The 12,368-nt window shown below is 46.0% G+C and overlaps 1 protein-coding gene across 14 annotated transcripts in view; it reads right to left on the bottom strand.

The window, feature by feature from the left end:
• HMBOX1 (homeobox containing 1) overlaps positions 1-12,368 on the bottom strand; it is a 107,541-nt gene that overhangs the window by 48,294 nt on the left and 46,879 nt on the right. For all 14 annotated transcript variants that reach the window (XM_027904449.1, XM_027904452.1, XM_027904455.1 and 11 more), the window contains exon 2: positions 10,349-10,432. In XM_027904449.1, the coding sequence (XP_027760250.1) occupies positions 10,349-10,371 (23 nt within the window). In that variant the 5' untranslated portion in view covers positions 10,372-10,432. The remainder of the gene's footprint in view (positions 1-10,348; positions 10,433-12,368) is intronic.

Genomic DNA, 12,368 nt, shown 5'->3' with positions numbered 1-12,368 from the left:
CCGGGAGATGTGACAGAGCTAATGCACCATCCCTGTGAGCACTCAGGAAAGTCAACTAAGGATTCCAAGGACCCCGTGAAAACCAAGAGAGGGATGATGGCTGTGGGACCTTCCAGGGACAGGGCTGCCTATTCCTCTCCAAGGATTCTCAAGATGACTCCTCAAGTCCATTTTAGTACTGGCACAAAGAAGTTCCCAGCAGGAGACCCAGGGTTGACTAGAGATGTTGTAATATGGGCTGAAGAACACTGAGAACTGGCTTGCTGAGCAGAGCTGGAGTTTGAGTGTGACTGTACAGACATGGTCCTACAAACCAAATCCATAAAAAATGCCTTTGGCAGCCTGGGAAACACAGAAATGAGGAGATGATCCCATCTTTGGCCTCACCAACCAACTGCTGAACCCCTTTCATTGTTTTGGGGGAGAAGGAAGCAGGAGGACAAGGCAGGGGGATGACTCCCATCCAAGGGAGAAGGGAGCAGGAGGACAAGGCAAGGGGATGACTCCCATCCAAGAAAATGACTGTGTGAGAAGACAGACAGACCACATCCACGTAAGTGCTTCGCTCCAGCGGGAATGTGCTGTCCTCTGGACAAATGATTACTGGAAACATTCAGGCCATTTTCAATTTTCAAAGACAAGCACCCAGATTGCTCAGCTCGAGGAGGGCAGGGCAGGCAGTGCAGGAGGGGACCAGCAACTGACTGGAATTGTTAACAACTACAATTTGGAAGTGGCCTCTCAGACTGAGGCGTTCCCAGCTTGACAAGGAGCGTTTGGAAGCAGACACCGTGTTCCCTGCTCTAGGTTTGGCCTCTGGGGGAGGCAGGGCTGCTCAATCCTCTCCTCCAAGCTTTGGGAGAAGTGTCACTCACTGACTTACTGACTCATCACAGCCTGCAAGGCCCTGTGACAGCTCATTTTCAAACAGAAAATCTCTTTAAACATCTGAGCTTCAGGTGGTTTTCACTGGATATGCCGACTCGCTTTTCCTTAAGAGATAAACCTGGTTTGGGCATTTCTTACCTGTATTTCTAAAGTCACCATTTCCTGAATCATTTATCTGCCAACATCAAGTTTCATGTGTTCAAGTGCTTGGTTGAACTGGGGAATTTAATGAGCCAGAGCCTCCAGCCGGAATTACCTCTCCTCAAAATTCCTACTTTACAGACTCTTCAAGGTTTAATACTAAAACATGTATTATTCAGTTCAGTCTCCCATTTGTCACAGATGTAGAAACCCAAAACTTTCGTCCTTCTAGCCCTGTGAACCAAGAAACTCACATCTGACAGAAACAAGACCTTCCAGATGGCTTCAAAACTGTCCAGCAACACAGCACCTATTTCACAGAATCACAGAATTACAGAACGGTTTGGGTTGGAAGGGACCTTAAAGATCATCCAGTTCCACCCCCTGCCATGAGCAGGGACAACTTCTACTATCCCAGGCTGCTCCAAGCCCTGTCCAACCCAGCCTTGGACACTTCCAGGGATCCAGGGGCAGCCACAGCTTCTCTGGGCAACCTGTGCCAGGGCCTCCCCACCCTCCTGCAGCAGTTGGTGGCCATGGCCAGTGATTCCCTTGGAAAAATCTGGGTGTGATTCCTAATTTGTCAGAAAGTGCCAGGGCTCAGCTTCTGGCTCCGGGTTCCCAGGCCAAATTAATCTCCTTTAGTGAATTACACATAATCATTTAGTGAATCCCAAGTATCCTTTAGTGAATTACAGCTAATGAACTGCAGTGTTCTCAGATGCACGAGCACTGGGTGACCTTTTGTGGCACGTGGCTGGATGGGGGGAAAGTGCTCTGGCCTCAATTTGTCCCACTTTGATGCAGCAGGGATGTGCAATGTGCAGGAATTTCAATTCACAGGGATGCAAAGGCTGCTGGACAAGGCCACCCTCTGCCCTAAAAGTAAGATATTCAGTGATTTCCAACTTGTGTCCTAGAGTCCTGTTCAGAAAGTCACCTAAGAGTAACAAACCCACTGTCAAAGTAAGTCCATTATCCTGTGTTTAACACAATATTTGGAAAAATGTTGGCAGTTTGATAAAAAAAAAAAAGAAGTAAACTCAATTATCTGTCTATCTGTCCATGCAAAGTATTCTTCCAGCCCTCCAACCCTTTTAGGGAACTTCTGGGTAATTTCTCAATGCTGAAAAGATAAGAACACCAAAATCAGAGTATGTCCCTGCTGGTCTCACTAATGTCATATACAGATGTCCAAACTGCCTTGCTTCTATTTACATACTCAGCATATATTGCACCTGACACACTTTTTATTGCTCTGCTTGATTTGGGACTCCTATTCCCATTTTCACGTGCTTTTATACAAAACCATCAGATCTAGAAATAATGCTTTTATGTGTTTAAACCTGGAGTGGCTTTTATGTATTTAGAACAACTTGCAGGAACTTGGAATTTTCCATTAAAAAAAAACCAAAACAAATATTGCAAAACGTGGAACTACTGAACATGTTCCAATACTGCCAACTATCTACGACTTTTTAATGAGTAACTACAGCAACGTTATTTCCAGCTGTTACTCCAGCAGGGCTTCAGCTCCTTCCCCCTTTTTTTGAAATATTTTAATAAACTCACCCTGTTTAAAGATCAATTTACAAAGCAGTTAAGTAAACCAGACGTTTCAGAATCATCATAATTTCATTAATGAGTGGATATTCTTCACCACTTCATCACCACCCCCCCCAACACTGCTGGAAGAGCCTCTTATCCTCCTGAGCTCCCCTGGCTGCCTATAATTCAATTTGTTTGCCCCTCTTTTTTTTCCCCTGTAAAATACAATCAGATGCAAAAGTAACAGGGATTAAAGTAAAATAGAGACAAGCAGAACGACTTGGGGGGGGGGGGGTGTGGAGGAGAAAATAAAAGATGGCAAACACTTTCCCCGAGAACGCAGCCCATGGTCCAACTCGCTTTGCTGCAGGCAAACTCTGCTGCCAGGGTAGCAGAATCTCCTCTACAGCAGCAGATCTCTGTGTGTAATCACATGCTTTATCTGCTGATCAGACAGCAAAAACTCTCTCTCACCGTGGGCTGTCAAATTTCCTCGGGGAGATATACCTGAAAAACAGAACCAACCGCCGGAGAACGGCCATGTGGGTTTGTTTTTTTTTTTTTTTTTCTCCCTGAAATTTTGCAAGCGAGATCCCTGCGAAGGACTGATTCAGCTCAAAATTCAAGTGATTGATTTTTTAACAAACGAATCCTGCCCTTAGAATGAAGGTTTTTTGGGTCCTGACAGAAAAAAGCCAAAAAAAAAAAGAAAAAAAAGCTGGCAGTCACGCCCCAAGGAAGATGGGAAAATGGGCCCAATTCCACTAAAACTTCATGCTTATCTTTCATGGTTCATCCAGAAGGAACCCTGAGGTACCTGAGAGTCAGACTGAAGGGAGAACTATAAGGGGCTAAATAAAAAAAAGAACTTATTATCCCTCCCAAATCCACAGATGTAAAATATCTAGCAGGTCTCAACCAGACGTAGCTTCATTCCTTCGCTTCTGAAGGCATTTTGAGGAGTGGAGGTCGTTTAGGGGCTCTCAACAGCTTTGCTTTTTTTCCTTGTCATCCCATCAAGATTCATTTACCCTCTTTTTTTTTTTTTTAATGAATTTCACCCCCTTTGTTTATGAATTCCCCCCTTTGGACATGGGGCTCCCACACTCTGACACTTGAGTCCCGATCTCAAGTGGGGGTACAGTGGCAGACACGGCGGTTTTCTCTCGCCTCATTTTCCTGCATCTCCCAGAGAAAAGTAAGGACAAACACATCAAGGGTTTCTCACCTGCTCTCACAGCCCCAGCCCACGCAGACACAGGAATCATTTACCCAGCACTTAACTTTCTAGATGATGGAACACAGCAGAATAATCCCATAAAAACAGCTACGAGCTAAGTCCATGTCCAATTGAACTTGCAGAAGTTCAAAGCAATTCAATTACCCGTTTGGGAATAAGGCCAGACACCAGCCTTAACACCTCTAACACTTGAGAAAATGGCTCTGGACTCTTTAATGATCACAAGAAATCACTTTTTTCCACTCCTCTACTCGCTGTAGATGAGCAGGAAGTACTCCAGTATCACTGAGGAGATGCTCTTCTGCAGAGGTTCTTCTCCAACTCCCATTAAAATTCACTATTTATCTAATAAGCAAAGCTCAAGACTTAAAAAACCAGTTGTGCTTTTTGATATAAGACCTGTATTTGATATCATCTGCATAATATGGACGTGGGCAAGAGCCAAAGTGTTCAGAACAGGATCCTAAGTCTGGTAATTGGTTTAAGAATGATTCTGATAAAGTCCCATCAACTGGGGCGAACAGGATGGGGAGAGAAGCCAACTTCTCCTCTTCTCTGATTATGTGGCACAGGGCAGGACCCCTTCTCTTGGAGGTCTGATCCAGGCAAAAATGGGTGTTAAGGATGGCACTGCTATTCCCAAAGCAATGTAATTTGCTTATCAACCAGTCTGACATCCAACAACCCAATTCACAGGAAGCACCGCTCTGGAAGCTTCTGATAGTAACCAGGGACTGCAAAGAAACTTCACTGCCAGCTGCCCACCCTGTTAACTTTTAAACCATGCTTGATGTTCTGCAAGCTTGTTTCTCTCTCCAATCATATTGACAAGATCCAAGGACCCAAGCAAAGTTCCATTCTGTGCTCCTTCCTTTTCCCCACAGGATCTCAGAATGGTTTGGGAAAGGCTGTGACCCTTCCAGTGCAGCCCTAAGGCACTGTTTTTGGAAGAAAATTGGGACATTCAGGGTCATAACACTCCCCCAGTCTTCTGAAATTCAAACTTTGGCCTTTTCTGTTCTTACTGAACAAGTGAATCTCCTTTAATTCAGAGGGTGGGGAGGCCCTGGCTGCACAGGCTGCCCAGAGAAGCTGCGGCTGCCCCTGGATCCCTGGAAGTGTTCCAGGCCAGGTTAGATGGGGCTTGGAGCAGCCTGATCCAGTGAGTGGTATCCCTATCATGGCAGGGGGGTTGGAATGAGATGATCTTTAAGGTCCCCTCAACCATTCTGTGATCCACAGCCAGCACAAGTATTTCAGGAAAGCCCAAAATTTTGTACCATATTAAGCGAAGCTGCCTTTAAAGCAGGAGTGGTTGCCACGAATTCTGGAGCACAACAGAGGACTAAGGATCTGATTCATCACTTACACTCATCAGTTGCAACTCCAGTGTTTTCAGTGGAGTTGCACCAGTTTTCAAGAGAGAAAAAGCCTCAGGCCTGAAGTGCTCATCATGCCAATGAACACAGAGCCCTCCTTATCCACACACTGCCACAATCATCTCCTGCAGTGGCGTTTCTGGGCCCTGATTTTCCAAAAGGACTCTACTCCCATTCACCCTGATTCACAAACAAAATGTAATCCCTGTAATGACTGCTCTCATCCCAGGGAAATGAAAGCCTGGCGCTGCAGCGAGGAGGGAAATCAGGCTCGGGGCTGATCCGCGGAGGTTCAGCGTCACAGGGTCTGTTTAGGAATGCAAAACACCGGCTGGGGAATGCAGAGCTCTGCCACTCGCTTTCCATCAGAACGGGGACAATTAATAAGAGCAGCCTGAAACTTCTGAAAATAAATCCGGCGTAATCAAACACTCCCCGCTCCACAAATTAGGGGAGGCAGGCTGAGAGCGGAATGGCAACACATCATTCCTTCAGGAGGCTCTGAGTTCCTCAGCCAGTTAAAGAGCCCCAAACCCACAGCCACCACTTCTACACAAGCTGTTCTTTCCCTCCCCAGTCTCTGAAATTCTCTGCTGATAAGGATTTTTTTTAGTGGCAGTGAGCAAACCCCAGCGCTTTTGCCACTGATCCCGCTCGGGTGAGGAACTTGCTCTGCTTTACATCTTTGGGAAAGAGAGAGAGAGAGAAAGAACTTGAGATTGATCTTACAAGGCAAAAATACAATATAAATGCCAATTATTATCATAATCCAAGTCTTACAAAAGTGACTGACCTCTGACTAAGCACAGGGCTCGCAGCCAGGCACTTCTGAATTCTACTCGAGGCACAGACTGATTCGCACCGACACCCTTATCTGTCTAACCCTAACCTTCCCCACTTCCAAAATCTGGGTTTCCTGCTATTGTTGCAGTTCTGCAGCAACAAGGCAAGGATTCAAACTCTGAGGCTGGATTCAAGGGCAGATTGAGGGATCAGAAGGACTAACAAACAGAGAGAAAAAGCTGTGGTGGCAGCTGAATGCTGAACCAGGGCCCAAAGCCCCAAACCTGTGCCAAGAGCAAGGAGGAGCTCTTGGATTCGGGAGCCAAAGACTAAACTTTGGATATATCAGCTCTGTAACAGAATCAGGGCAGGTCTTGTGTGCTTGAATTACAGTAAATCTCACCAGCACTCTGAAATACTGCCTTTAACCCACATGAAGAAACACGAAGAGTCAAGGACAATAAACCTGAGATGTGGGCCTGACCTAAACACCAGACTGGTCCCACTCCTAGAAGTGTTCCAGGCCAGGCTGGAGGAGTTTTGGAGCAACCTGTTCTAGGGCAGGGGATGGAATGAGAAGAGCTTTAAGGTCCCTTCCCATCCAAACCATTCCAGGACTGTTTGATAAGTCACATATTTTCAGCTGTCAAGATCACAGGTATAGTGCTGTGCTCTGCCTCCCCCATTTCACTTCAAAACTTGACCAATCCTTTATTAAAATCCAGACAGCATCTCCAAACTCTCCTCCATTAAATCTGCCAGCTGGAGCATCTAAGTACTTGAAACTGCAGAAGATCCCTGTGAGGCAGAGAAGTAAAACTACTCTAATTTTTGGGACTGAGAGCTCCCAGAGAGGGGCTGGACTTCAGACAGACAAGTCTGAACGTGACCTGTTCAAAGTCACACAGGAATTCTGCAGGAAGGCAGAGCCAGTCCTGGCCAAACTCTGAGTGTCATCCCACAGGGTCCATCTACAGCACCAGACATGACAAGGTGTAGGACAAGTTCCAAGCAAAGCCATCACCAGGATTTCCACCACCTCTTCCACACGGGAAGGAAAAGAATCATCCTGAAGTATTTCAGGCCCCTTCCTTCTCCCTCAGGATCCATCCCCAGCAGGAACAACCAAAACACTTCCTTAAAAGAGAGATTTGTTGCTTCAGAAAACTGAAATCGAAACCCAGCAAGCAGCTGAACCTCACCTACTCCTGATTTTGTGCTTAACTACAAAGCAAATAATTTTCCACTAGAAAAGCCAGTCTGCAAGTGCAGTTTCACTGGCACAGCCTTAATGAAGACAGAGACTCCACTTGGAGAACAACTCAGGAACAGATAACGGTGTCTCCTTGAAGAATATAAATCATAATGGCAAAAACATGGGCTTTTGGCCACAGCTGCCTCCATGTTAAGAGTTTTATTTTAGTTAAAAGCATTTCAGAAAGAAACAAATGTCCCAATTAATGCTCTTAAAGCAACAGTTTTTTGTGCAGTCCAGACCTGAACTAGGGAAATTTCCTCTTGCAATGATATGGAGAAGACCCATCTGCATTCTACACTGCTAAGGCCCATGTCCCCAAGTGCCACATCCACAGGGCTTTTAAATCTCTGGGAAGGGCTGAGAATCCATCATTGGCAAAAAACATTGGGGAAAAAAATTTCCATTCAACAGGATTTTTTTTTTTTTTTAAGGACCCTTTCAGAGTGGCTGTGAAATCCCAAATTAACTCATCTGGTTTATCCTAAAGTAAAACCACAGGCTCGGGCAGGACACTCTTTCAGTTAAGGAAGCCCTAAAAAGCCAACTGGATATTCCTACAACCACCAACCATTTACATGATACCTCATCAAGCAAGACAAAAAAAAGAGAAAATGAGCTGAGTCTTCTTTCACCCAAGTTTAATTAAGGTGGTTTGTGCCACATTTCAAGGGCACTGGGACAGTTACAGCTCAACCTGTGGTGGTTTTACTCTCCAAGCCACTGTAACTCCAGTGCCTGCTCCTCAACGTGTGCTGACTTGGGAGCATCCACATCCTCAGGGTTTTTTTTTTTCCCCTTCTGTTGTTTTCCCTAAATGATGACAAGGCTTCAATCCAGTCCTTTTCCATCTGCATTACTCATTCTCTTCCCACTCAGAAGGCTTTTACTCACTCCCCAGACAGCCCTGTCATTGCTGGCAATTAGACTCACGAGCACCAGCCTGATAATTCAGGTAAACTTCAGGTGACGACGCTGCAACTGTCTGGTTCCCTCAGAACTCATATTCTGAGGGATGCAAAACATGCTGATGGTCGCAGCTCACTCCTAACACATGTTAATTAATATTAATTAATCAATACTGCCATGAGCCCGCGAAGCACAAGTAATTCCTCCCGTTATATTTATGGAGAGCCCAAGAGAGAAACCTGTGTTGGTTTAGTTTCAGATAAATGACTGATTCTTGTGAGATCAAAATCAAGAGTTCTGTGGTCACACCATGCCCCAAACTCCTCTCAAGTACTGACTCCCATCCAGCTGTGGACAAAAATTAGGCAGGAGAAATGGTAACTGCAGCCAGGTTCCTACTCGGCTGTTCTGCGAGTCGGAATAACCCAACTCCTCCCTTACCAGTAGTTTTGACTGTTCAATCTTTACCTTATTCAGTATTTAAGTTCAAACTTTTAATTTTTTTTTTTAAGGCTCCATTTTCTTCTTTCCCCTTCTCGATCCCACCTACCCTTTTTTTTTTTAAAGATATCTATGGTCTAATTTGGAAGTTTTATACCTAAATGGGTCATCTCGGCCCATTTGCTCTAATTTATTACTCTCTAAACCCTTCCAAATAGGTTCATCCTGGTTTCCCCTCAGTCAAAAATTGTTCACCTCTGTTTCCACTGCCTCCTGTTAACTGCACGTCCACTGGAATAAATCAAAGCTGCTGCTTCTGCTCTGCTGGGAGGTGGGGCTGAAAAACTGCACAGGGGCAGAACAGGACTGAAATCCCAGCACAGCAAACTCACAGCACGCAATTCCCACTTTGGAAATCCACGGTGAAAGCCTGACACAAAGTCAAAAGCTGTCACGCTGTCCTTGTGCTCACACGAAGCGATCCGAGATCCCTCTGCAAACTCTGGATTACCAGGATAATGAAGATGCACAGGGCAATGTGGCCTTACCTCCTGCTGTGAACTAGATCTTTACAGCTCCAAGTGGTGATTTTAATACTGAAATCCAACATATTTCCAGCTGGAGGAAAGAAGAGGAGGTGGCTCAGGGGACTGGCAACAAAGCAGGAAACCACTGGTTTTGAATAGAAGGCTAAAGCCACCAGCAACAGAAAATAAGTAATTAAGGGCTGTATCAAGAAGTCTTTTTAAAATCCATTGGAGTATGGATTCCAACCAAAAAAAAAAAATCCCTGGCAGCTTTATTTTTGCTGTGGCTCCCTCTACAGAAGCCTGTGACTGCACTGCCACAAGGATAAATCTTCATCCTTGAAATAATCCAGCTGGAAAAAACGTGGCTGCATTCACAGCAGTCCAGTTCCTTTCCACTATTCCCTGCTCAGACTGACAGAAAGCACAATCCAAAGTCAAGAGGTCAAAGTATCTCAGGAATCTGATTGCTGGGGACAAGCCAACAACAGGGATTATTTGGAGCAGCGGAACAGGAACAACCAGTGGGAGATGAGGGAGAGCACAGAGCAGATCAAGCCTTTCCCTTCAGCCTTCCAGCTTCAACATTTGAATTCATTTGCTTATTTACTGAAGAAACAGTATGGAGACCAATTACATGGAAGATTTACGACAGAAGCCATTTAAAAAAAAAAAAAAAAAAACCAACAACTGACAGATATACACAACGCCAATTCCACCTGGGACCCGAGATACTGCTTGGAACAGCCCATCCAATCCCAAGGTGAGGTGGCCCAGGTTTTCTTCCTTTGCCATGTAACACTGAACTGATGGTGTTCTCAGCCCTTTTGCCAAGTCTGGAGCGGTGCTAAACTCCTGCCCAGCTCAGGTATCCCTTCAGTATCTCTCCAATATGCTCAGTAGATGTACGAAGATCTCCCTTTTAACACTAATTTTTCTCTGATCAAGGCCAAGTTTCAAAGAACAGCATGGTTTTCTTTCTCCTTCAGAGACAGTAAAATAGAAATAGCAACAATACATCACTAGTGAGGAATTACAAGTTACTATTCCCTGATTTAAATGTCTGGTTATTTTACTATTCCCTGGTTTAAATGTTCCACCAAAGGAGTGGAACTCTCCAGCAAACTGCTCATAATCATAGCAACCATTTCTCTGCTCTTTTTACACAAATTAACAGGAAAAAAAACACACCATCAAATGATCTTAATTGTTCTGGGTTTCTTCAGCTTGTACTTACACTACTGGAAAAGTTCTGAGCATACTTTACATGGGGATGGGGCGTTATAAAGCCTCTTGAGGGTCTTCAGTGTTATTCACCATTCTGTAAGACACAAGGAAACGACACATTAGAGATGTCTGTGCAAGGCAAAGAGATTCAATCCCATTGTTCTGGATAAACTGTCACTAATCCAGACCCACAGAGGCTCACGGACCTCAGTGCACGTGGCACATTCCTCAGGAGAAAGTCTGGTGGTGTCATCAGTCCAGAGACAAAAAATTTAAATTACAATTGATTTCTCTTGGCCACAAGTAAATTAATCTATGCAATCATTTAGCCTTATGACAGTTACCTACCCTTTTAACTCACAAAAGCTATTAAAAGGATTATTTGGCCAACATCCTCAAGAGAGCTCAGAGACAGGTACTGTGTTCTGAGGAGGAATGACCTAATAGAGTTTTCTTTAGCTATTACTGCTCATGTTTTTCTCCCCAAACTAACATGGACTGAAAAGTGCTCCAAAAGTCAAACTATTAACCAAAGGGAAAGAGAAAGGCAGGATGTTCTACCCAGGGACAATGTTTACACTTCAGGTTATGGGTGAGAAAACAAGCAGATAGAGCAGCACATGGATTTTGGGATGATTTCCTCTGCTCCATAAAGAGATGACTAATAGTGGCTATCATGGATTGCTATCCAGGGGTAGCAATCATGGATGGACACATCTTGCCTCTTCCAAGTGGTTAAATAAAGGTGGTCCAGGTACTACAGAATGACTTTTCCTTTATCACACCTGCTGGAGGCTTTGGGAAGAACTGCACCTATCCCAGATGGAGTCCCCTGGGCCGACACAGACCACAGAATCACAGAATTGTTTAGGCTGGAAAAGCCCCCTAAGGTCATGGAATCAAACAATGGTTTGGGTCCCTTACAGATCATTTTGTTCCAACCCCTGCCATGGGCAGGGACACCTTTCGCTCTCCCAGGTGGTTCCAACCCCCGTCCAACCTGGCCTTGGACACTGCCAGGGATCCAGGGGCAGCCACAGCTTCTCTGGACAACCTGTGCCAGGGCCTCACCACCCTCACAGCCAGCAATTCCTTCCCAATCTCCCATCTAACCCTGCCTTCTGGCAGTGAGAATCCACTCCCTGTGTCCTGTCCCTCCATTCCTTGTCCCCAGTCCCTCTCCAGCTCTCCCTGAGCTCTGGAAGGGGCTCTCAGGTCTCCCTGGATCCTTCTCTTCTCCAGGTGAACCCCCCCAGCTCTCTCAGCCTGGCTCCAGAGCAGAGGGGCTCCAGCCCTGAGAGCACCTCTGTGACCTCCTCTGGACCCACTCCAGCAGCTCCACGTCTTTCCTGTGCTGTTGTTCCCTAGAGCTGGAGGCAGCTCTGCAGGGGTGGGTCTCAAAAAAGCAGAGCAGAGGGGGAGAATCCCCTCCCTTGAGATCGAGTCCAACCATCCCCCCAGCACTGCCAAGGCCACCACTAACCCATGTCCCCAAGTGCCACATCCACTCGGCTTTTCAAGCCCTCCAAGGATGGCGATACCATCATTCCCGTGTTTTATTTTTCTTTCCCTCATGAAGAAACTCCTGAACTGTCAGGAAAAAAAGGCTGGGCTGGCTGAGCATTCCCAGAGGCAGCAGCACTCGGCTTTGGCCACCAGCTTTCCTGGGAGGTTCCAGCCTGTCCACACATTTGCCTTCTCCCACCCGGCCGTGGCCAAGGAAAGCTGGGTGTTCCCAGGGAGGGGAGCTGCTCAGAGCTGGCTGCTGCCACTTCCAAAACAAGTCATTTGGCCCACATGGAGCTGCCTCTTCCTCTTCAGGACAGGAGGTCACCCAGAGCAAGGTCACAGACACGATGACAGGTCACGTCCTGTGGCCTGGGAGTGAAACGGTGGCACCAAACCACTGATGGACGAGAGGGACAAACCCCCAGGTCCCCCCCAGTCACCCATCCCAAACCTATTAGAGAGGCTTCCACACCAAACCCCTCCCCTGTTAAATCTCTTAACTGCATTTTAAACATGTTCCC

Source organism: Empidonax traillii, unplaced genomic scaffold, assembly GCF_003031625.1.
Source record: "Empidonax traillii isolate 1590-97213 ecotype Southwest subspecies unplaced genomic scaffold, ASM303162v1 scaffold1060:size1239554, whole genome shotgun sequence".
Classification (NCBI taxonomy): domain Eukaryota; kingdom Metazoa; phylum Chordata; class Aves; order Passeriformes; family Tyrannidae; genus Empidonax; species Empidonax traillii.
Note: the sequence above shows the minus strand (reverse complement) of the source record. Positions and strands in the feature narration are given on the sequence as shown.